Genomic DNA, 26,125 nt, shown 5'->3' on the forward strand with positions numbered 1-26,125 from the left:
CTTGTTAGAAAGAATGTCTTTCATAAACTTGACATAACTAGGCATTTGTTCCAAAGCATCTGCAAAAGGAATATTAATATGCAATTTTTTAAATATATCAAGAAATTTAGAAAATTGGTTATCTTGTTTCTGCTTTTTGAACCTGGAGGATATGGAATAGGTGGATTATAAGGTGGTGGATTGTCTGGAAACAATTTGGATTTTGGTTTTTCCTCCTCCTTAACGTATTCCTTTGCATCTTTTTTCTCATCATGAACCACCTCAGAAGAAGGTTCAGTTACTATAGCTTTCTTGAAAGGTTCCTCTAATACTTTTCCACTTCGAAGCTCAATAGCATGTGCATACTCTCTAGGATTTGTCTCAGTATTATTAGGTAGTGATTCTTTTTGCCTTTGATTCATCCCATGGGCGATTTGCCCCATTTGTACTTCCAAATTTCTAATGGATGCAAAAAGATTTTGATTGGTGGTCTCTTGCTTCTGCATAAATTGTGAAGAAACTGTAGCCATTTTCTCGATAGCATCTTCCCATGGAGCTTTCTTCTGAAATGATTGAGCTTGATGATTTTCAGGTTGTCTTTCAGTATCTTGATTGTTTTTCCATCCAAAATTTGAATGGTTTGTCCACCCTGAATTGTATGTGTTGGAATATGGATTGTTCTGTCGGTTAAAATTCCCCACATATTTTGCTTGCTCTAACTGATTTTGCTCAAAAGGATTAGCCATCTGACATTCATTGCTATAATGTGTTCCCTCACAATAGTTGCATATCACAGTTGGAGGTTTGGTGCCTTGAGTTGCTAACAACCCTACTTGCTTTGTTAATGCTTCAAGTTGGACGGCCATGGCTGTCATGGGATCAGTTTCATTCCTCTGCAAAACTCTTCTTGGGGCAACTCTATCCCTTGGCTTTTGATATGCATTTGAGGCCATAACATCCAACAGATCAAAAATTTTTGTTGGATCCTTGTTCATGATTGATCCTCCTGCTGCAGCATCTACTAATGTTCTTGTGGAATTAGATAGACCATCATAAAAAATCTGAATTTGCCTCCATTGCTCTATTCCGTGGTGTGGACATTTCCTTAGCAAGTCCTTGAATCTTTCCCATGCCTCAAATAGTGTTTCCAAATCATACTGCAAAAAAATAGAAATATCTATTAATAAACTAGCAGTTTTAGATGGTGGAAAGAATTTTACCAAAATTTTTTGAGCCATTTGATCCCAAGTAGTGATGGATCCTGGTTGTAGAGAATGCAACCAACTCTTAGCGTTGTCCCTTAATGAGAAAGGGAACAATCTCAATCTTTATGGCATCATCAGTAACGCCATTGCTCTTGAATGTGTCGCAAATGTCCAAGAACCCATCAATGTGAAGATTTGGGTCTTCACTAGGCAATCCAGAAAATTGATTATTTTGCACCATTGTAATGATAGCAGGCTTGATTTCAAAATTGTTAGCTGCTACAGGTGGGTGCCTTATAGCTTGTCCTATTATCTCTCACAGTTGGTGCAACATACTCTCCTAAAGTCTTACGCCTTGGTGCTTCAACTTCAAGATCCATTGTTCTAGAAGTGGAAGATGAATTTGTTCTGTCTTTCTTTGCTTTTGAGTTCCTTCGACAAGTTGCTTCAATTTCAGGATCAAAAGGAAGTAAATTATCGTTTCCTCTCCTTCTCATGCAAAATCAGTAGGACCTGAAAAAACTCAAATTCACAAACTACAAATAAAATAAAATAATAGAAAAAAAAAAAAAGAAAAATAAAAGAATTCAAATTAAAACTAGTAGTAATATATATTGATATTAATCTAATAGTCCCCGGCAACGGCGCCAAAAACTTCTTGTGAAAAATAACAACGCAAGTGTACGTTGTCGTAACAAGTAATATAATGATAAAAGATCGATCCCTCTTTATATGGTTCCTTTCTTCTTTTCTCTCCCAGCACCTCAAGGCAGTCCCTGCTTCTGCCGATAGTTTTTTCCCTCTTCTTTCTTCTGCTATCCTGTTCACCTTGCGATAGTCTTGATGCCATCTATTTTCCTCTTTCTTCTACCTGTTGACAGCCCCTGCTGTCTCTTGTTTGTTTCTCCTCTTCTTCTTCTCTCCTGCCCCGGTCTAGACCCTTGTGGCAGTACTATTTTCTGCCAATTTTTTTTTCTTCTTGTTGCTTCCCTTGCTATTTATCATCAATTTCCATCCTTTATAATAGTTTTCCCTTGCTGTTTTGTTTGAGTTACGGTATAAGACTGCTGGTTATATTATTATAGGCTCTGTTATTATTTCCTGCTTGGTGCTTGGTTAGATGTCAGTTTAGGCTTGGGTATTAGGATAGATCATTGTTCATGTATGTTATCTTTTTTTGCATGGAATATCAATGTGCATGAACTGTTGCTGTAATCTCCTTTAATCTATTTGAATGCAAAGCCCAATTCCTCGTCTAGTTTGGCGGATTGAATGAATAAATCTAATTTGTTCTTCCCTAAGCCTTTTAGGTTTTATTTTGCATGTTATTTATATTTTTTCTTTGCTGAATTATATTCCGCATTGTACTAGTGTGAATCTAATTATGTACCATGTGAACCCCTTCCCTAACCCTTCCTAGTGTCCTAGATAGCTTGGATCCTGTTCCTTGTACAATACCCTAGTTCCTAGGGCTTTCCTATATCAGATAACCTTGGTAGGGGACAAGAGACTGCAGCAGGGAAATGGTTGATTTTAGTGTTGCCAAATGGTGTAATTCAGGGTTGACAGCAGTTACATTATCACAGACGGAGATTGTTGTAGTTGCGCCATGGTTGTCAAAGCATCCACGTAGGCGTGCCTAGACGGCTGCTTAGGCACCTAGGCCCATTTTTGGATCAAGGTGACCTGGTGTTGCCTAGGTGATGGCTTGTCGATGCCTTGTTGCCTTGGTTTTCGTTGCCCTCTATCGCCCAGCCTTGCCTCGCCTTGACAACCATGATTTGGGCATGTTTGAGTGCCTTCAACTGACTTCATAAAGCCGTCAAGCAAAATAGGGGAGAAATGGGAACACCAGACTACCAGAGAAATGAGGAAAACGTGAAATATTGCCAAAAGGAAACATAGGTGAACTGTGATAGATGAAGAAAGGAAGGTAGGGGGAGCAGACAAGATAGAGGGAGAGGAGGCCATAATGGTGTTGCGAATAGGAATAAATAATTTCACTAGGCTCTTGATACTATGCAAGTTTTACTGGATTAGTGCGTTTCACACACTGTTTAGTGTGGCAATAACTGAATTACATGCAGTCTCTGACTCACAACTGCTAAGTTCTGCTCAAGTTGGTTACAATGGATAGGCTTATCTATGATATGATTAGCAGTGTTGACCAGTTATTGTATGTGTTGGAATTCATCTCCACAAATACTAATTTTGGTTCAGTTAAGCGATGTCAAATGAATTGGTTTATTAGATATAGTTTCTTGAACCAATTATTGTTTGTTAATTCAATCATGAACCAAGTGATATGATGTCATCTTCCCACTTACCATTTAACCAGCCATTTAGTATGATCTTTGTTTGTTTCAGAAACAGGTAATGTATGTTGACATATTCCTTTAACACTCAAAAGTGAAATTCTATAGGACAGTTGTATGACCAGCTATGCTGTATGCGCAAAGTGTTGGGTTCTTAAGAAGCATCATATAGAGAAACTCATTGTAGCAAGGATGAGCATACTAAGATGGATGAGTGGCAAAACTAGGAAGGATAAGGTAATGAATGGTCATATTAGAGCTGGTTTCTGAGCAGCCCTGATAAATGATAAGCTACAAAAAAGTTGATTGAGGTCTTATGACTATGTTCAATGAAGGCATTTAAATGCCCTTATATTGGAGAAGTAATCTAATCGAGATCAAAGGATCTAGAAGAGCTAGGAGCAGACCTAAAATAACCTCTGGAGAAGTGGCAAGAAAGGATATATATGCTTACCTAGTATCTAGTATGGCCTCAAATAGAGCTGATTGGAAGGTAAGGATCCATGTAGCCGACCCCATTTAGTTGGGATAAGACTTGTTGTTGTTCTTGTTGTATGACGAGGTGGTAGATGAAGTCAGCAGCCCATTGTGCTTGTATATAATAATGTCAGTAGTAAATAAACCCAGCAACACTTGAGGTCTCTTGAAGAATACTACAAGTTGTTGGCCAACTGTAATCCAACAAGGTGGAAATCTTGTATATTGGATGTATTACTTGAGCTGCTATTTCACAGGCTTATTCATTTCATACATGGGCAGTCTAGAGCAGCATCTGTTTTTATCTTAAAAGAAAACTATACTGCAGCGAGGTTCTTAACTGGAGAAATCTGGGTGCACTATCAGAGTGAAGAACAGCTGAGTGATTAATAATTTAATGGAGGAGCATATGCATAGAAGTTGGCAGCAGAGTCACAAGGAAGTTGTTAAGAAGGGCATGACATAAAGAAATTCAATAGATTTACTGATTGATGTTGCAAATTGAAAAGAATGAATTTGGAAGGAGTTGAAGGAAAATTTTGAAGTTTGTGATTTGTATGCATGAAATATTAGAAAGCAGGTTAGCTTGATGTAAGAACAGAAGTGGGACCTTATTTGGAATCTTTACTGTGTGCACAATTGGGGATTAGAAAATGCAGCAAGAAGTTTGACTACTTATCCCATCTGGAACCCAATATCACTTTCAAAGGTACATTCAAGTGTGACATCAAGACAAGATTGATTAATTCAGAACAATAAGGAATCTTTGTTGCGTGAGTGTTTTAAGCTGTTGAAACCAAGTTGAAAGTTTTGAATTGAAGGAGCTTGAAATTTGAGAGTAGTTCAGGTCAAATTGGATAACCTGGTTGGAGGTTAGTGTTGAAAAGATAAAGAAAGGATTCTCGAGTTGGCACTTGCCCTAACTCGGGAATGTTAGGTCTCATATTAGAATAGGATCTAGGTTTCCATATTAGAATAGGTTTCTGCTTCGTGGTTTATTCTTCCAATCTGTAATTGCAGAGCATTATTATAAATAAAGATGATGACCAGTGGAGGAATACACAGTACGTAAGGCTTCCTTGGCTGTTACAACATCTCTGTCTTCTCCTTCTTCTTCTACCTCTCGCTTCTCTGGTGCGCTATCTTTTGTCAACTGCTCTGTGATTTACATGGTGTCAGACCAATAGGCTCTTAAACCTCCCTCAATTCAAAGTCCTTTTTGGTTCAGAGAGTATTTACAGCAGCTGGAAGGATATCAATGCAGATTTGAAGGGTTTTTTGGACTTTGATTGGTGGGGTGGGGGTGGAGAGCACCTGACGCTGTGATTTTGTTGGTTGAGGATTCTATGATATAAGAAGCTCATAAATTTCAGTTTTGGTTGAGCGCTTATCTGCACAACTTCTAGTCTTGATTTCTGAAATTTCTGGGAGGTTAGTACCATGGTTGTCAAGGGGACCTCCGCCTAGGCGGCAATAAGGCGACCAAAGCGGTTGGGTCAAAAAGTTTCAATACAACTACCTTTTAGTACAACTATTTTCTATAATAAGCTAAACAAACATTTAATAGTCACATTCATCCTAAAAAGAAAGCATCCAAGAATCATAATTATGAAAAATTATCAAAAAAAAGAACACAAACATAAGTTCATCTCATCAAGCATTATAACAATGACTATGTATTAACAAGGCCCAACACAATAAATTAATAGATCTCATTATCTGATTTCCAAATCATTGTCCATTTAATGATTAATTGATTTTCGATGTTGAGTATGGCTCATGCTTCACATTCTGTTGCTAATGGGCATGGAGGTCTTATGTTACTTTGGGCCTCGGAGTTCTTTTGCAATTTGGGTCTCGATTTTGAAATGATTAAGCTATTAAATTTATATACGGCTTTGTAGAATAAATGTTGATTTAAAAAAAAGTTAAGAAAACAATATTATATACAAAATGTAAAAAATGCAGCTGCTCTAGTGTCTAGGTGGCAATAAGGCACACAAGGCAACAAAGCGGGAGGGGGGAAAAATGCGACAATTAAGCGGTTCAAAACAAGGCAGTTGAAAAACCGCTTTGCCGCCTAGGCGGACGCTTTGACAACACTGGTTAGTACATTTTTTTTGCTGGTTTCGAAGGTGTTTCTTGAAGAACTCTGTTATAGTTCTGCCCTAGTATTCAAAGTACTGTTTGAGTTCTTGTTGATTTTTTTTTTTAACCAAGAAGTTGTACTCGTTGACTGGTTTGATTACTGTTACTTATTTCTGGAAATTACTCTGTCACTGCATAGGATATTGGATCTGAAATTATAATGGTTTGTTTCTGTGTTTCTGCGTTAAGTATATTTCTGGAAATTACTCTGTAACTGCATGGGTTATTGGATCTGAAACTATACTGGTTCACTTCTGCTCTAAGAAAGCTGTTTCGTTTGCATCTGCTGTTTGTTCTTAAGTCATTATTTCTGCTGGTAGTAATTATTTCTGGTTCTGCAATGTTGAAGTATGTTCTGCTGAAGGTGTATGGCTGAGTTTGATGACTATTTTTTGTTGATCTGGAAGGGCAGCCCTTAATTGAGTGATTTTGTCTGTTTTTGAGTTGGTATTTGGGTTGTTTTCCCCCCCCCCAGCTGAGAATCTGCGGACAGCAGCTTATATTTGTGAATGGGTGAGACTAAGACTGGAATAAAACCACCATGACTGAGGCCTTGTCACTCTCGTCTCTTAGGAGAAATGCTGAATTCTACGGAGAAACACATTGTGGATCTAGTTGCACATATTGATATTGTAAAGGAGTGAGATACTTAGTTCTAAGCCTTTAGGTACTCTTACGGATCCAAATGTGAAGCTTATTCCAAAAAATGGAGATTTTCTTGACAATCTAGAAAGGTATTGAAGGCTTGTTGGAAAATTAAATTACCTTACTATGACACAACCTGACATTACCTTTCACATCAATGCTGTGAGTCAATTTTTCTGCTCCTAGGACATCTTATTGGGATGTGGTCCTACAGATTTTAAGGCATCTTAAGAAGGCTCTTGGTCGTGGATTACTGTACAAAGATAATGGTGACGAGTTGAAGGGTTTCTAATGTAGACTGGGTTGGATCGCCAATTGATAGGTCAACAGCAGGTTACTACACTCTGATTGAAGGTAACCTTGTGTCTTGGAAGAGTAAGAAACAAACTGTTTTTGCCAGGTCAAGTGCAAATCTAAGTACAAGGTTATGGTAAAGTTACTTGTGAATTGATGTGGACTAGACAAGTATTGTAAGAGTTAGGCTTTGGTGATGATCAACCTATGATAGTGTGTTGTAATAATCAAGCAGCCATTCATATTGCTACTTCATGAACGCAAAAAAAATATTAAAGAGGACTATCAGTTTGCTTCTGAGAAGCTGCAACAAGGATTAATTTCTCCAAAACATGTTCATATAGGAGAATAGTTGGTTGATTTACTCAGAAAATCTTTAGGGACTGCCATGGTTGACTACAATTGTAATAAGTTGGGCATGCTTGATCTATATGCTCCAGCTTGAGAGGGAGTGTTAGAGGTAGTATTGGAAAGATCAAAAAGAAAGAAAGGATTCTCAGGTTAGTACTTGCACTAACTAGAGGATTTTAGGTTCTCATATTAGAATAAATCTTGGTTTCCATATTGGAATAGGTTTTTATTTTGGGGTTTATTCTTCAGATCTGTGATTGCAGAGTATTATTATAAATAAAGACGTTGGCCAGAGGGGAATGCACAGCATGTAAGGCCTCCTTGGCCGTTACGGCATCTCTCTCTCTCTTCTCCTGCTTCTTCTATCAGTGGCCTACTCTTGTGTGCTTTCATCATCAGTTGATGTTGCTGTGTTTGCTCGTATTTGATTAGTTGAATTGGTATACTATTTCAGTTTGCCATAAGTTGGATCTATTATATGGGAGTTTGCCAAATCAATTCTGTGAATTGGGTAGAGAAATTTCAGATTTGGTTTCAGGCTGCTATTCTGGTTAGCAGCTAGTTATTTATGAAGCAGTGGCTGTGGAGTGGGTTCGAAATTTAGATTCATGTATATCCCAGTTTGAGGCAGGCACTTTGGATTAAGAGAAAAGGAAGTGACATTTTACTATTGTAAGTGAACTTGAGTAGTGTCAAGTTCACCCTATAGCAAGTAATTTGGTTGCATGCATGGGGGCTGATATCTGGTTCTGAAATTGATTCAAGGACTATGAATTGATTGTGATATGTGCACCTTGTAAGAGTGTCTGAGTGAGAATTGATACTAGATGGAAGAGATCAGTAGGTACATTGTTTATCTATTTTTTTTTCCTTTGTAATTTTGCTTAAGGAATAAGTGTAGACTAGAGGTTTTAGGTTTACATTGTGAATCTTCTTTTCATTGTGAATGTTGTTTTATGAGTGTGTCATTTGCATTAGGGTTCTAACTCGACACACAGTGTGTATTATGTTGAGTTTTTGCAAGGGTTGATTTTTCCATGAAATGGGTGCTACACAAATCAAGGGGCTGGTGCTCCCGTGTGATGGTAACTATTTGAATTGGGCTTTGGTGCTCCTGTGTGATGGTTGCTAAACGAATTGGGCTTTGTGCTCCTAACTGTGGGTGCAGTGGAATTACAGTATGTGCTTTATGCTGAGGCTGGGATTGAGTCATAGCTCAAGCATTAACATTGTGGGCATACTCTAGGCACACTGTTGAGCACTTGAACCACGTATTGCCTTGTGGTGTGTGTTATTTGCTAGCAGGCATTGACTGATGAATCTGCACGTGAGGCAACTCGAAACATTTAAGATATCATTGATTCAATCCCTCCCAACCTCTTCTCTTTTAGTGATGCAATGGATGTGATACTCTATTGGTTAAAGATAAATTTGAAGCTGTTAACCTGTTACACATAGTTGGCAGAGAGTATGGCTAACTTTGGATTGATATGGGTGTCATCAGCTAGTCCCATTATGGAGTTTTAACCTGTCAGAAGCAAGTTCAACCCTTATAAATACCAAAAAAGTGGTGTGCAAGCCATATTGATCAAGGCATCACCTATGCAGCCAGGCAGCTTGGTCGCCTTGTTGCCGTTGACTTCTTTTAACCCTCTCCAATGCTGCAATGCCTTGAATCTCCTAGGCGCTGCGTTAACTATGTACAGGCGTATCTTATACTGTTCTCATTTACAAATCGTTTGGTGCTTCATTGTGCTACGGAAGAATGCTAACTTGTCACTAAAAATATCATCTTGTTTATGTGTCTTTGAAGTTGCGAGTCTAATACTTATCTGATGTATGCTGAATTCTTCAGATGACACAGTAACTGTTCTGGAGTCTGAGAAGCGAGCGTGGGAGAGTTCACCAGAAGCTGAAGCAGTTAGAAAAGCTCTCAATCCTTGGAGGGAGCATGATAAGGAGACAAGAAACACTTCCTAGCATTCTCTCTTTCTTTCCTTTCTCTAAGATTCATGAAGTGATACATTTGAGACCTACTCTTTTGTTACATGAAGTGATTTGACTCGTTTAACATTATACATAGACAGTAAACGGATATAAAAGTCGCCAGAAGCTTCACCCTGTGCAGGGTGCCAAGTTATTATGTTTTATAGTTATGCATCAAGAACATTTTACTGTTAAATTGGTTGATCAAAATTGTTTTATCTTTGTGACCTTTTACAAATCATATTGGAAATTTACATGATTCCTCCACTTGTAAGCTGAACCAAAATCATTCATTTGATGAGATCAGCACAGGAAGTTCTGATCTTTTGTCTCTGACCGAGGGAAGCCAATACTGGATCTCAACAAACATTTGGATGTGATATGATCATATCTTGACAAGCTTTTTTCACTTAAATGAGGGAGTTCAACCTTTTTTCAAACCCATTCTTGTTATGAGTCCCACTGGGCGAGCTTCTGTGCAACACTTGAAAGTTGGGTACTGCAACCTGTTGGTTGTGGGTACTGGATGGATGCTCATTCTTATTACTTAAACCAGTCTCAAGGGCCAATGCAGATCTGTTCTAGTGGTTGAAACCTACACCTCTTAATTTCATTGTTTGGTTTTAAAGCTTAATTTAATTCTCAATTGAATTCAGATCATTCAATTAGAATTTGGTTTTAGTACCAATTTGACATCCTAAGAATGTTATAATTCACGTCATTTGTCCGTGAAATTGTGTCAAGACTCTTGTCAAGGCAACAATTTCATGTTGTCTATGAAATTGTGTAAGACACCACCATAAAAGGTGTGATGTCTATGTTGATGTTTCTATGCCCCCGTGAGGTGGTAGAAAACATTATCCAAAAAAAAAAAAAAAAAAAACTTTTTTTTTTTGTGGCTGAAGAATTCATTTTAAATGCATTTTAAGCATAAACCCTATTCAATTCAAGTTCCTCTCCTACTCTTTGCCTATCTTGATTCTTACCAACTTCACACAAAAAGAGTCCGGATCAGCAACCTTAACAGTTTTGTGCTCCACGCTTCATGTTGACAAATACGAGGGGGGGGGGAGCACAGGGTACCACTACGGATCCCAACTCTTTAATTTTTTTTTTATTAATTTTCATTAAGGAGATATGATCCTGATTCATACAAAATGGGGTAAAGAGAAAGCCTTTCCTTCCAAAAGACCATCCAATGTGGGATTCAACCTTGTACGATATTGAAGGGGTTGAACTAAGCAAGAAGTTGCTATGAGCCTATGAGGCTATTTATAGGAATCTAAAGATTAGTATTGCAGGTTTTTCACTAGGAAGAAGTTGGAAAAAAAAAATGAGTAGGGGTATAATAATCTTTTAGACTTAAACTCATCTTGTCTAACGGAAAAGTCCATGTGTTTTTTGGATTTAACAATGGATTTTCCTATCTTGGAAAAGAAAATGAGTTCAGATCACAACCACGTCCACGGAGCAATATGTGCTCCTCTAATGTGTTTTTAATCACGAAAATAGATCGGTTTATATGAGACCCACTATGGGCACTATGGTCGATGTATTTTAAATTATTTTTATTGTTCAGAGAGTCCCACATCATTTTTGTGTTGAAAAAAAGCATTTAAGTACTCTCCCAATGAGAAGGTGATGTGAATATAATTTGATGATTTGGGTGTTTTTGTTATTTGCACCCAAAAATTAAAGGAAAACCCCACCATTTGGTAAATTCGTTTTTTTTTTTTTATATCTTTTTCAATTTGGTACCGAAACCGTACTACCGCACTATACCGAATCAGTTTTCAAATTCGGTATGGTTTGTACTGAAACTGAATTTGAAAATTCGGTACGGTACGGTTTCGGTTTACAGTACCATACCATCAGTATATGTACCGTATACCGAATACCGTATACCGTAATAAAAACCGCATTTTGTATCGTATACCGATAATAGATTTAAACCCTACAAACTGGGAGAGGGCCGAGGGGCGAGAGTCTAGCCTGAATCCCAGTGATGCCTCTCGTTCTTCCTTGCTTCTTACCGTCTGGGACCTGGGTAAGGACTACAATCTACAGGTAACTTGGGTAAGCACATCGCTTCTCGTTCTTCCTCTCTTCGAAGCTCCATCTGGCTGGGTAAGGCCGTAAGTAAGCCTGCAAGCAAGCCTGCAACTGTCAACTCCATCGCCTCTTGAGGCTCTCATTCAGTCATTCTTCGTTCTTCCTTCTTCTATCTGAGCAAGTCTGCAACTGTTTACTGCTCTGTTCGTCGAACTCCAGTGGAAGGCCAGTCAGGCTCAGGCGTCAGGTGTTCAACTCCCAATAACGCTTCCTTCTTCGATTAATCGGTTCAACTCACAAGTCATAAGGTACTTTCTAACACCACAGCTTCATATTCGATATGGTCCTATGGATTCCTGAAATATACAAATTGAGATATACAAATCATTCTATTTGGTAGCAAATGTTGGAAGAGGTGTGTGGAACTTTGATTTTAGATGGACTTATTTTAATTTTCTTTGAATTGTTTTAGGTTTTGAACTGAAGCAAAGAACCTGTGAATCCTTCAAAGCATTTCTCCCAATCTTTACCTAGGTAAGATTTGTAAATTGCTCCCTCTCCTAAATTAGAATTTTAGTCTCGTGAACCGATTTGCTAAATTCCATGGCCGAAACAATGCTGATGGGGCTGAGACCTCATCATCCTCTGAGGCAGGTTTAACCCCACAAATGGGGTACAATGTCTAATACTTTGATCATATAAATTATTAATTTTTTGCCTTCTTTTGGGTCATTGGTCTTCTTCCTCAAAGCAATTCGTGTTCTCCTTTTCATGCCATATGCTGGTACTGAGCATGCACTTATAGAAAGCATCATGAAGAATGGTTCTGTAATTCTGTTGAGTAATCAAGGTTGCCCATTCTGTTCAAATGAGGCCATTAATGTGAATTTTGGTGTTCCTAGAAGTAGCTACAAACCCATGTATATTCTTGATACCTTGAGAAAGTTATAGGAGACTCGGATTTCCCCCATCATTTTGTGAAACAGAAGGGGGATGAAACGATGCACCATCTGGTTAAGGTGAATGATATGGAGACAGACAGGTGAATTATAGGATAAGCTAAATGTTCAGGTATATAGTCATTCTTAATTCTTATGATGGATCCTGATATTGGGATGATTAGGGTTATTGCTTCTACTGATTGGTTTTGCTCAAATTGCCAGACCAAAAAGAAGGAAAAGCTGAATGCATTTTTGAAGTTTGAAGAGCACAAAAGAAGCTATGGCTACATTAGTGAATTTAACTCAGAAGCCCCTGCATCCCCTTTGTAGCTCAACCTGGCTTTCGCTTACAAAGAAGGCAAGTTATAAGAAACGAGAAAGGAAGACAAAGAGAAGAATTCTAGAAGGGAAATACCAAAACAATAAACTGAACATAAGCGAAGAAATAAAGAATATGAGAGCAGAGGAGAATGATGAACGGAGACGTTCCATTTATTCATAAGCTTTGTCTTGCTGTAACTCGAACAGGAAAATTACGAATAAGAATAACCCTTCAGCTTTGGCTTTAGTCAAATTTACTACATTCACTTATTAACATTTTCAAACAGAAAATATTGAAGTTAATCATAAGAATAGCATAGATGACTCTTATGCCAAACCCATACCGATTTTCATACCGTAACAAAACCGAACCGTATACCGAATTATTACCGTTTTTCATACCAAATTAATTACCGTTTTCATACCGTACCGTTTTTAAAATACCTTTTTACATACCGTACCGTATAAATTCGGTACGGTATGAAAATGGTATGAGGTTTTCAAACTCAAAACCGTACTGTAGTGAATTACCGATACCGTACCGAATCGACACCCTTAGACTGAACACTATTTGGTGAAGTTAATCAACCAAAACCCCAGGTTAGCTTGAAACCCCAGGTTAGCTTGAATCACCCAAAAAAAAAGGAAAAAAAAATAGAAAGAGTTAACGGTTTGGTGAAAGACAAAACTACCCTTTGAGCTTAAACCCTACCCAGCCCCAGCCTTCAGTGGTTACACGCCCTTTCTTCTTCGTCTTCTTCCATCGGGTTTTTCATTTCCCTTTCTTCTTCTTCGTCTTCTTCCATTGGGTTTTTCATTTTGCTTTTGTCTTTTCTGTTTTTCTCTTCCATTCCATCGTCTTCTCCCACACAATCAGAGGTGGGGCTAAAAGGACAAGAAAAAGAACCCCAAGTATCGTCGCCACTCCGGAGCTTTGAACGATGAACTTGTGAAGGCAGGACTCCATCGATAAGTGTTGCACGGGCATCGCATCAAACAGTTGGTAAGCAGCTCTGTGTTTCAGTTAGGATTGGTGCGCTTGGGTCAAAAATGTTTTTTATGGCTATTTCTCTTCCATTCTCCGATTGATTGGGAAATGGGGTTCTTGATCTTTATATGATGGTATTCCAGGTTTTGTACTTGGAAACAAATCTGGATACTATATACATTTGGGAATTTTGATTGAAATTGTTGTGTTCTTCTCTCCCACTCAAACTGTTCTATGAATTCCTTGTCTATGGTTCTGCCCTCTGATTCTTGTGGTGATCTTGAAAAGCCAAACTATGAGTTAGCCAATGAAACCCAGCCAGGTAAGAAGAACTGTGTTGATGCCAGCCCGAATTTGTAATATCTTCTTTCTATCTGGGACAAGTTACTTTAGGTAGCCAGACTAAATGCCCTCTTGCTTTTGACAGAGGCATTGTATTCATACACTTGTTTAGTTTATTAGTCCAGCATATGTCTGTTACAAGGTGGAATGTCTGCCTGTCTTTCTTTTTTTTGGGGGTGGGGGAGGTTTGGATGCAGTAATATTGAACACATAAAATACGTGGATTAGTAATATCCCATCCCAGTTCTCATCACCTTTAGGGGCTGACTCAGTGCCCATGTCCACTGTGAACTACCTTTACAATAGCTTTCCATTGATGAAAGTCAGAGGCACCCAACTAACTTCTTTCAGTCAAATGATTGGAGGTTTAAGAAATAACCACGGTCATGAAAACCTTGGGATCATTAAATGATGATTTTCCCGCTGAATAGAAATCAATCAATCAACAATAGTAAAACAAGTTTCACCCCCCACCCCAACACACACACACACAAAAGAAAAGAAAAAAAAAAAACAGAAAAAATAATCTTCAAACAGATCAATGGACCAGGACCAACACAGTTCCTCAAAACAAATCTTTAAACCAGCAGAATTTTTTTGGTTGCGATATAATCAAACTTACAACAAAAAGACCAGCAAAATTAACATCAAAACACAACAGTACCCAAATGCAGTGTCTGTCCTAAAAAGAAAAGAAAGAAATCTCTCCCAAAAAGGAAAAAAAACACCTCGCCCTTACTGTAGTTCATGAACTAGTCTTCAAAAAATCAGAAACATAGCAGGAAGGTGCTGTACCTTCAACAAAAAACTTGTAGTCTCCTTAAAATCTCTTGTAAAAGCTTCCACCAATAAGATCACTATCAAATGTGATACCATGTCAAGTGTAAGTATGAAACAGACAAGAGACAGCTTGATTTGTTTTGGAGCTTCACTTAGAACATGTGAAGACTCCAAATCTACGATAGCTTTAATTATATTTGGCAAGTACATGAAATCAGATGAAAAAGGACTTCTTAGTCCTAACGTGACTCAGTAAAGGCTTTATTGAGAATTAGCACTAGTTCTCAATCGGCTTGGTTCCCCATTGATTTTAACTCGAATGTAGGGCTAGGGGTATTTTGGAAATTTCCCTAGATTTTGGGTTTGCCGAGGAAATTCCAGCAAAAGGGAGGGATGCTTCTGGGGTTTTAGGGTACTCTAGAAGTAGCTGTAACTGAGAATCCGATCTCGAAGTTACTGTGGTTTGAATTTCCATATTTGAAATTCAAATTTAAAGTCAAACTATGATTAGGGTAGGTTTTGGCCAGGGTGGGGTTTGGGGTCTGTCTTGCTGGTTCTGCAAGTTCAGAGCGTTTTAGAGGGTTTAAGGAGATCTGGTTTAACTGATTTGGGGTTTCAGAGGTTTCAAAAATTCTGCAAAATTCATCCAAGTAGAAGATGAAGTGCATAAATTTCTGGGTTAGGGAAAATAGGCTGAATGGGGAAGATGACTGTGGGATTATATTCTAAGGCCTGGTGCAATCCTAGAGGAAGGGGAATGGAGCCTAAAAGGGTGGGGAGGAGGGGCTAACTGGGGGGGGGGTTGGGGTGGGTGGGATGCTATGGTTGCTATGGGGGAGGTCCAGGGCTGCGCTTACTTGGATGGAGCTGAAGCTAAGCTGCTGCTGAAGTTTGAAGGAGGAGGAGAAGAAGAACAAAATCACAGAAAACACTCACACCCAGCCGCAGGTCACTCACCTTGGGAGCCTGCGACTTTCACATGTCTATTCTTTCAACTCAATTTTTCATTCATCTAAAACTGCCAAGCAACATCGACTCTAAGGTATTTATAGCCTTCAAAACAGAACTGAACTTAACTTGGGATTCCTTAACTGATAAGGATCCCACTACTTAAGACTTGACCTCTAATAAAAGACTTGATAATTAAGGTAAACAAGGAGTCAACCAACCACTTTGACTAAGTCAATCACAACTAACTTCTACTCAAACTAAACTCATAATGAACTCTCAAACTGGGACTCCAAATAACAAAAGAAAAACAGAAAAGGACTCAAAAAATAAATCTGGATTTATCCCAGCTAATTAGGACTCGATCCAATGACCAAATTGCCTGTGTTGGTTTAGCCCTCGGGGCTTGCTGCAGAACTCGAGTGGGCTTTGGCCCTCCTTTGGGCCTTTTTGGGCTGTCCTTTGCTGGTTACATCACCCATTCTGCCCTTTGAACACAATTTATTTGCCCATTTAACTGTTGTATGTATATCCATCTATTTTTGCCTTTCCTGAAATTAATGCCTGTGATCATAAATCACTATATACAATGGAATGGATTCTACCAATTACCCATTATATTTTCTCAAATAAAGTCTGATCCAATCTGGTTCGCTAGGTGTAACCATAAAATTCTTAGCCAGCCAAACTGCCCACCAGAACAGCTCTCACCTCTACGCTTCTTCTCAAAACTGCTGCCGAGTGATCACTCTTTCCTACTCCCATTTCCCAAGTCTCTCCTTACATAGTTTATAAGCATGGTTTAATAGAGAAGGAGCTTTACATAGTTTATAAGCAGGATTTAATAGAGAAGGTGCTCAATCTTTCTGGTTTTTGTCCATTTTCTGTTTATTTTTCTACTCAAAGATTTGATAGGTTTTATGTTCTTTTTGTACAGTAATGTTCCTAATTGATTGATTAAGTACACACTGTATCCAGAATTTATAGATGGTTCACTCCATGGTTGAGGGTGAATCCCTTTTAGGTATTCATCAGATGATTGATCAGAGGTTTTTCACATCCTGAAGATCATCCATACGCTTCTGATTTTTCCAGCTATTTTTATGCTTATTTTTCTCCTGAACGCACTCCCTCATCATTGTGAGAGATGTGTGAAAATTTAGCAAGTTTTCAAGGCATTTCCTTGCCAACCTGGTTGGTGTCAATTGATTCCCCCCCGCCCTTTCTCTCCCCATCAAGATGCTGTGGTCATGTAGATGCCATGGCAAGTATACTACAACAACTAGCCTTACCCAAAATAATTGGGGTCAGCTACATGGATCCTTGCCTTCAAATTAGCTATTTGAGGCCATATACTAAATACAATACCTAAGCATGCATATCCTTTCTAAGCGTGATCTGTAGAAATTTTGTGGTGTTATTCAGAAATTTGGCTTCCTTCTTCAAATGCTCCCTCACAACCAGTTATGATGAGGAACAACTCTCGTGGCAGATAAATGAGAAAATTTTGAATAGCCACCCAAGGATATTTCTCCAGGACAACCTAGAGAGGTTATACCCATATTTGAATCATTGCAGCTACTGCATGGTAAATAAACTGAGGAGTGGATGATTTTATTCACTGACAGAACTGATGAAATAGTAACATTTAGATTACTGTTTGGACATCTGAGTTGATGTAGTTTGACACTGTGACCTACTGAACCAATGACTTGAGAAGTCCCATAAAAATGTAACTATGAGATTTTTTTATTCAAATCATCATTCTGAGTGCAGTCTATTTATTTCCTTTGAGGTTTTTAATCATAATACGGTAACCTTCTAAGCAGTTTATATTTCAAGGAAACATGTGTCTTTTCTCCATGTGCAAATGGGGAAACAAAAAAGCCACTTATATTGTCGTTGCAGATATCTGAGTTGCTTGGTCTGAAGAAATTGTCTTTTGTTGTGTCAATGAATCTGTAAAAACAGTATTTTATAGAATGTGCTTTTTTATTTTATACTGGCGTTCTCCATTGCTTTTTTCCCTTTCTCATTGTTTAAACTGCAGGCGACCAGCCATTTGCCTGTTGAACCACTGTTTCATTGAAGTTATAGGTGCAAGAAATGTTTAAACATGTATTGGGAAATTTGTGGATCAAACAGCCTTCTCTATCCAGCAAGCAGAAAATTGTTCCTGTTTCGTATCTGTTGAGGTGCAGCATCCACAATGGACAGGTATACATGTAGCATTTATTTATATTTACTCCAACTGCCTCTTGCATATGAATTTGCTAGGCTAAGAAATTGAGAACATAAAATTTGGATCACATAGATCATCATGAAGCTTACATTGTATGGAAGCGTAACTGCAGGATGCAGTGCATGTTGTGTAACAGTATTTTTTCATAGAGATTCTTTTTGGACTGGTCTTTTTCGGTTGGTCAGAAATTTCTCATCTGCTATTCTCAGATGATGAAAAGTTTTTCTGACAAACGGATGGAAGTTAGATTAAATGTGCGGGTGAAGTCAAGTTATTTCATGTAATATAAAAGCTAATGAGTATCAGGTCTCCACATGTGCACCATAGATTGTTAATGGACTATTCCACCATAAGGATGCCTATGCAACCTTCTCTCTTGTACATTCCATGCTGAAACAGAGATGTGAGATCTTCTCTAAATGGATACGAGTCATTTGACCCCATTTTGTGTAACCGTCTCACTTTATGATTATATTACTTGGTTTTGATGTGGTCCTTCCACAGGCTAATTCTGCACCAAGAAGCTTCTTTGGTGTGGAAGATTTCCTCGATGATGATAACAGCCGCCCATACACATACCAAAAGGAAAAGAAGTCGAAGAATCCACATAAACACATATCTTTCAAGCAGCGGACCGTAGCTTACATGGAACCCTTTACACTCGATGTATTCATTTCCAAGCGCTTTGTTTCAGCATCGATTACTCACAGGGTGACGAGTAAGCAGGTAGCAGTTGCTGGAACAAACTCTAAAGACATCAAGGCTGTTCTCCAGTCCCGATCAGACATACCTGCATGCTTAGCTGTTGGACGAATATTAGCTGACAGGGCAAGAGAAGCTGATATCTACACTGCCTCTTATACACCGAGGGAAAGGGATAAGTTTGAGGGGAAGATCAGAGCTGTGGTTCAGTCTCTCATAGACAATGGAATTGATATCAGAGTCTTTCTTGATTGACATTTCTGAATAAAGATTTTTCTCTCCTTTTGAATGGGTAAAATTGGTTTACTTTGTTCTGGGTTTCGTCCTGGGATGGCCTGCCCTTTGCCAAATGACTGTTTTTCTTTTGACTCAGAGATACCCCCATTAGATCAATGTTCAAAACGATCACAGGATAGAAGAGGGGACTAGGGAGGGAACACTTTCTCTAAAATCCGCGTTAGTTGCTGCTGCGTTTTGTTTTGCTGCATATTTATTTCCAGCAATCTTAAGGTACTTGATGTGTGGTATAAATAGTACAGTTAGAAGTTTGATGAATTTGTTAAAAGGATATTTTTCAGACAATTTTATCTCCAACAGAAGGTGAGTAGTGCTGCACGTTACTGTTTGGATGGTGGCTGTTATTGTCTTCATCATATACTAACCTGAAGAAATTCTTGTTCTGCTATCTGTATGGATGAAAAGTGAGAAACAGAAGAATCCAAAATCCATGATTTATTTAAGACAAAACTACCAAACCATTTTTTATTTTTGACAAAAATGAATTATTGTGTTTATTTCTTTTGATTTTTTGACTACGCAAATACCAAAAAGGCCCTTAACATTCATTTCTTATTTCATTCCATTAGTTGGTTACAAGAAATGACGAACTTACCTATAATTATATTAAGCTATCCCTTATAATAAGCAGGGGCGGAACTAGGATTCGATATTGGGGGGGGGGCAAGAATGGAAGTCTAGATTGGAGACACTAATGGTTTTTGACACACATATTGTGTGGGTCCTTATAAGAACCATTTGGGGTCCCACCTACGAATTATTTTATTGTATTAAGTAATAGACTCACATATATTTTGTGGGGCTGATACATATTTGATAAAAATAGGTAAATTATTGATAATGATATTTTTTTTCAACAAGATATAGGTAAATTTGGTGGGTAAATTTACCTATATCAGTACAAAAAAAATCAAATAATTTACCTATTTTGCACTGATGCAAATTTACCTATACCTATTTAGGCTTCAACCCTAAAAAGTCAGATGCAAACCAATTTTTTTTTGTTAAGGTAAGAGATGCAAACCAATGGTACTTACAAACTATAGACATTTTAATTATAATATAAAATCAAATAGCAAAAATTGTAATCGAAATAAAGAAATAAAGAAACAAAGAATATAAAATCAAATAAAGAAAAAAAAAAAGAAAAAAAAAGAGAAACAATCAATAAATTGAGAAAGAAAAAGAGTATCTAATTGTGGGGAAGATTTTTTCCCAATTTTTCTTTAACCAAAGCTTATAAAAAGGGTAGAATAAATAGGAAGAAAGAAATAGAAGAGAATAAATAGGAAAAAAAGATGAGAGATGAGAGAGGAGATATGAGAAAATAAATAGGGATTGAAGTGTAATTTTCTAATTATAAATGATATTTTGAATATCTAATAAATTTTTTTTTCAAAAATTTCATTTAATCTATGTTTATAGAAACAGATGAGAATAAATAGGAAGAAAAGATGTGAGGGAGAAAAGTTGGGAGAATAAACATGAATTAGTTTTTAACTAGAGATGATTTTTGACCGCTTGGATAACGACCCACGTGACAATTATGCGATGCCACACAATTGGCACAGATGCGATGGGTAGCGTGCTTTACTGTTACTTTATTTGGAAGAAGATGGAGCTTACAACACCCATCCGGTGGTCTCCGGGTGGCTCGCGGGCGGCCGTCTCTTCTTGCCTGTTTTGGTGTGTTTTCCCCCTTTTTTGGTCTTCCCCCGGGGCTTGGCCTCCCCTTTTGGGGCTGGTTTGGCCCCCTTGCCGGGTGCGCGGGGGGGTTGTGTTGGCTTCCCCCTTCCGCTCTTGCCTGCCCTCTTGCGTGCCCCTTGCTTCCCTTGGCGCTCGCTCCCTTGTTCCTTCTCCCGCTCCTTTTTTTGTTGCTGTCCGCGGCTCTCGGTCGTTGCCCTTTGTGTGCTTCGCTTTTCTTTCTGCCTTTTTTCCCCTGGATGATTTTTATACCCATTATTTTACGTTTAAAAATTGTTTTCAATATTTGGGGGGCCAAATAATGACATTTCACATGTGAGAAGAGAAAAAAAGTAAAAGAAGAAAAGAAAATTAAGATAAAAATTCAAAAATTAAAGGAATTAATAAAAAATTTAAAAAATCTGGAAAGCCATGGCCCCTCTGGCCCCTTAGTGGGTCCGCCCCTGTTAAGGGAACTGAAAGCAAGATGGTCACCAACAATACGGACATGTCAGTGAGTGTATTAAGTATCACCTAACTTTATGAACTCTTAGCCCAACCCAATCCTAAATTTCCTAAATTTACAGGTAACGAGTATCAACCATTTCCAGATGATCATGCAACTAACAAGTTAAAACAACAACCATTTCCAGTCTTCCAAATGAGCATATCATGCAACTAGCAAGTTAAAACAAGCATCCAAAATTAACATGAATTTTGTAATTATAAGGAGCCCACCCTTTGCATTTCATTTCAAATCACAGAGGGTTGGAGTCGTCTTCAGATATTGATCCTTGCCACCTTCTGGTAACAGTTCCTACATCTCTTCCTTTTCCTACAAATTAGCTACGTACGTTAAAGTTGTCATTTTATTAATATTATTTTTTAAAATTTTACTCGGAGAGATCTTAGCTCCAGGCCAGGTTACGTGATAAAATGCACATCATCATTGAAACTCACAATCGGAACCTATTTAAGATGATCGTAGAACCATCACATACTATACTTCAAGTGAAACAAGAACTGGAAACAAAGTTAGGTGCCCAAGTTGCTCGACAAAAATTGTGGTTGAGGAATCTTCAACAGTTGAAAGAAGACGGAGGAACGAAACCGGAGGGTCGTCAGTTAGAAGACGGAAAGACCCTTGATTTCTACGGAATAAAAGATGGAGGTAAGATAATAATGAGTCACATGATGCCTAATGGTGACTTTACCCTTACGGTTAAGAACAACACTGAAACTCATCTTCTGAGGACGGATCAATCAAAAACAGTACGGTCATTGAAGGAGAAGATTCATGACGTTTCAGGTATTTCAACAGAGAAGATGAAGCTCTATCATGGGGAAACGGAACTGAAAGACCATAAATGTCTCTCTTCATACTATATTTATGAGGGTTCTGTTGTTAGAGTTAGTATCCAGAATTAGATAACTGATGAAGACTCGACTCTTAGCTCTTTATTTTCTTAGTAGCATATAATAGGAAAATGACATACTATCATAGGCAGCTTATAGCTTAGTTTAATCCTTGTTTAGATTTCTTGAGTTTAAATACGGTTTCTACTTTATGATGATGGTTGTAAGTGCTCTTTAATAAATAAATAAACGTTACTTCATAGATATCCCTGAGTTGCAAGGTGCGAAATGTATTGCATCAGATAGAGGATGGCTTCTTGTTTATAGAGATGGTTCTGTCTTCTTCTTCTGCCCATTCTCCAGAGCAAGAATAGACCTCCCACCATTACCTGATTCATCTGTTTCTGAATATGTTGGAGCAATCTCATCATCTCCTACTTCGCAGGACTGGATTGTCTGTGTCATTCATCACCAAGATACCAAGAACTTGGTGTTGTATTTGATTAGACGTGGTGCTACTGAATGGAGTAAACATGTTTTTCTCGACAAACCTGTTTATCTCTAGTTAGTTGATGATAAATAGAATCCTAAGGATATCCATTAGGGTTTTTCAAATATTTAAAATATAAAATTTTGAACTCAATTCAGATCTGAAAGGTCCTATATTTTCTCCAGTCATTGTAATCGTTGTAACAAATCCTATATCTGTAAAATACCTGAATTTCTTCTATAAATAAAAACACTTACCTCATTGGTAAGTGACATAGTTTAAACCCAAATTAATACTCATTCTTTTCAATTGAATTGTTTGGGGTTGGGGGTTACTTAAGTCCCTGTATGAGGTTCAAAAGTTCAAGCAATAAAACCATGAAATTTTCATCGTTTAAGATAGGAATGCTTTATAATTTTCAAAGCCAAACAAATTTGGATTTCTCATTTCAGATTTTAGAAAATTTTATTTGTTACACAACAAGTCTTCCATGTGAGGATAAGAATGTTTCCCAGCTACAAAGACCATAACCCTGTTTCCCACTTCAATCCAACTACAAGTAGGCATCTTCTTTACCCCTTGCTTCACCAATGCTTTCCGCACATCCTCTGCTTCCTTCCATTGTCCACTTTCACAGTACAAGTTTGACAGTAGCACATAGCTAGCATCTCTCTGAGGTTCTATAATCATCAAATTCTCTCCCACTTTTGTCCCATGCTCCACATTTCCATGCGAAACACAGGGACCAAGAAGAGCTTCTTGTGAGCTAGTCTTCATGCTCACTGTTCTTGAATATTCCTCAACCATCTCTGTTGCTTCTTCCAAGTACCCAGCCCGGCCAAGCATGCCCACCATGCATGTTATGTGATCTGCTTCATGAACGAGTCCATAATCTGATTTGAAAAACAATAGCAACCACATGTGATTCATACATGGGTTTCTAGTGCTCTTAAATACTTTAATTTTATTTTGAATGATTCAACCCAAGGTGTTGCTCAGTTGGCAAAAAACTAATGTGCATGTTATCCCCCACCCCAAAAAAAAAAAAAAAAAAAAAAAAAAAAAACCTTCATATAAGAGGTTAAAATTGAAAACTCTCCGGGTTCAAGGGAGAACTTTAGTTTATTTATTTATTTTGGTAGAACATTCTATGTGAGTATGACTTGGTTCATGCAATTGAGGGGGGATTTTTTTTTTCAACAATACACTATCGGATTGTATAGTAATGTTTTTGTTTCGTTCCCTTATTTTCGGATAAGAAAAATATTTTCGATGTGTTACTATTCTGGTGCTGAAATCATATATAGTAACACAAGAAAAAGAGAGAGAAAAAAAGAAGAGCGCGGAAAAGGAACCAGCCTTGAGTGAGGGCTGGTTGGCGATATAATCAGCTACAAAGTTTGCCTCCTGGAAGTTATGACTTGATTGAAGATGGCAACCAAATGCTTGATATCCTCCAAAAGATACCTGACTTTCGATGGGACAGATGACAAAGATGTTAGCATAGTGTAAAACTACATTAGACAGTACAGAACATTGAGAAGTTAATTTAATACAAACATGATAAAAGAAACAAAACCTAAGTAATTTATTGCTACGTTTGGAGGTAAATTTATAAGCCCATTCGAAGGCTATTGTAATCATTGTTCAATAAATGGATGAGTTTTACCTGCAACTGTAAGAAAAAGAAAACCTTACACAATTAAAGGAAGATGAGAAACCCTAGAGCCAGGGAGAAAAGAATTTATTCGGATTTTATATACATGTTTTTTTATTGAGTGCAAATTTGAGTTTAATCATGCAATCAAGAAAATAGTTAGAAAACCTTACACAATTAATGGAAGATGAGAAACCTAGAGCCAGGGGAAAAAAGAATTTATCCGGATTTCATATACATGTTATTCTATTGAATGCAAGTTTGAGTTTAATCATGCAATCAAGAAAAAATCTCTCTCTCTCTCTCTCTCTCTCTCTCTCTCTCTCTCTCTCTCTCTCTCTCTCACATATGGTTCTAAGAAAGGGAATTGAAATATGATTCATTCAAGAAAAAAGTTCTTCCTACTTATTGATCAATACAAATTCAATCTGTGGTTTTGCGTAACAAATTATTGGGAATAGATGCATAACCACAAAGAAGAATATAAGCAAAACACGCTCGCAACTGCAAGTTATTTGTCATGATTTGGCAAAATTGCCAACATCCACTTGAGAGAACAAGAGATTCTAGACGTTAGTTGATTCTTTAGATCCTTTTCGGCTTGAAACCTACTAAAAGACCCATTGGAACCAAGCATTGTTCCGAAAAGAATTGGATGTTTTGTTTGTCCCTTCCATAAAATTAAAAAAATTGAGAAACATTTGATTTGAAAAAATTATGTATTTACGGAATATTGATCAAGTCATCTTATTTATTTATTTTTGAAGGGAAAGAAAGAAAAGATCCAATCAACCTGAAAACATCATATAGAGTTCACAACCTCTAGTTCACTTACAGAACAACCTGAGAGCATTTGGTGAGCCGGACCTGTTGTATCTTTTACATCAACAGTGCTAGTAAGTACTTTTTTTTTCTTCCTTTTTTGACCAAATGGAGACCAGTCATCATGACTAGGGTCTCATAGGCCCATAGCACTTCAACTTGCTCCCTATAGTCCATGAGCACCCATTTGATCGTTATACAACTTCTTCTACGTAAAATTGCAAAATTTCATCCGATAAATGTCAACCGTTCTAATATAATTCTTGTAATTACAAGCAACTTGGGGAAGGAGAACAATTGCTAGTATGCAGGACGCTTGGGTCTCCGAACGAAAAACATTACAACAAACTCAGATTCTATTATGGATCTGTGTGAAACCATATTCCGAGAAGGTGAAGGCCAACATGCTTGAGGGTGTTGAGAGTGCATTGGGATTATCGAAGGGATCACTTCAGAGACCATTCTATTCTAGAGTTCAGCTGTGGTGAGTAACCACTTGAACAACATATATTTTTTTGTCATATATCATTTACATTGATTTCTATTCCCTGGATTGTGTGCAGGGGGGCAGCTCTTCCGACAAATACTCCAGGTATCCCTTGCATTTTTGATCCTCAAGGACGAGCTGGAATATGTGGAGATTGGTTACTGGGTTCAAATATGGAGTCTGCTGCCTTGAGTGGCATGGCTCTTGCCAATCATGTTAGTGCCATACAGTGATCTCTTACTTATTTACAGATAATTGCAACCATTCCAAATAAGCACACAATAGTAACATTGGATGTGAATCTGATCTTGTGTATTGAAATGCTGAGCGGTTCTGCTTTAATAAAATTAATCAGATTAGAGGTTCAGGAAATCATATAAAATTATTGACATGAGACAATTTCTTTAAAATGATTAATTGACAAACCTTTGAACTGCCATTTTCTGCTTTATCTCTGTGCTTCTACAGTAACAGTTGCCTGATTGCTTTTATGAAATGCAGATTGCCGATTATTTTCGAAGTGGTGGATCTCATTCAGATGAGTTTGCTATTGGTTTAAACAATGAATTTCAGCCCATTGAAGGACATGATATTGGGCAGTTTCCAGGTGTGCAGTC

General features: G+C 37.8%; 1 protein-coding gene, 1 non-coding gene and 1 pseudogene across 3 annotated transcripts; 2 read left to right on the forward strand and 1 right to left on the reverse strand.

Moving 5' to 3' along the window:
• Nucleotides 1-1,062: 1,062 nt before the first annotated feature.
• Nucleotides 1,063-1,169, forward strand: LOC149019351 (small nucleolar RNA R71). Its single transcript, XR_016173214.1, has one exon. It is a non-coding gene; the product is annotated as a small nucleolar RNA R71 (small nucleolar RNA).
• Nucleotides 1,170-11,367: 10,198 nt separating this feature from the next.
• LOC149019352 (uncharacterized) lies at nt 11,368-19,551 on the forward strand. Of its 2 annotated transcripts, none has more exons than XM_089153383.1 (4): nt 11,368-11,760; nt 11,925-11,986; nt 17,864-17,989; nt 18,519-19,551. In XM_089153383.1, exons 3-4 carry the CDS (start codon nt 17,879-17,881, stop codon nt 18,969-18,971), a joined length of 564 nt encoding a protein of 187 aa, XP_089009509.1. In that variant the 5' UTR covers nt 11,368-11,760; nt 11,925-11,986; nt 17,864-17,878; the 3' UTR covers nt 18,972-19,551. The 2 variants fall into 2 exon arrangements, with proteins under 2 accessions (XP_089009509.1, XP_089009508.1); XM_089153382.1 differs by having other exon boundaries at nt 17,823-17,989; nt 18,519-19,548.
• Nucleotides 19,552-23,007: 3,456 nt separating this feature from the next.
• LOC149019353 (pentatricopeptide repeat-containing protein At2g36980, mitochondrial pseudogene) lies at nt 23,008-23,397 on the reverse strand (annotated as a pseudogene).
• Between the last annotated feature and the right edge of the window lie 2,728 nt (nt 23,398-26,125).

The sequence above is a fragment of the Hakea prostrata genome, chromosome 4, assembly GCF_041222555.1.
Source record: "Hakea prostrata isolate BN-2017 chromosome 4, UWA_Hpros_2, whole genome shotgun sequence".
NCBI lineage: Eukaryota > Viridiplantae > Streptophyta > Magnoliopsida > Proteales > Proteaceae > Hakea > Hakea prostrata.

Bases quoted from the DNA above. Each gene is read 5' to 3' on its own strand.
- LOC149019352 (XM_089153383.1), top strand. From the start codon at position 17,879: ATGTTTAAACATGTATTGGGAAATTTGTGGATCAAACAGCCTTCTCTA. The intron at 17,990-18,518 runs GTATACATGTAG...GTCCTTCCACAG, and splicing joins GCAGCATCCACAATGGACAG to GCTAATTCTGCACCAAGAAG.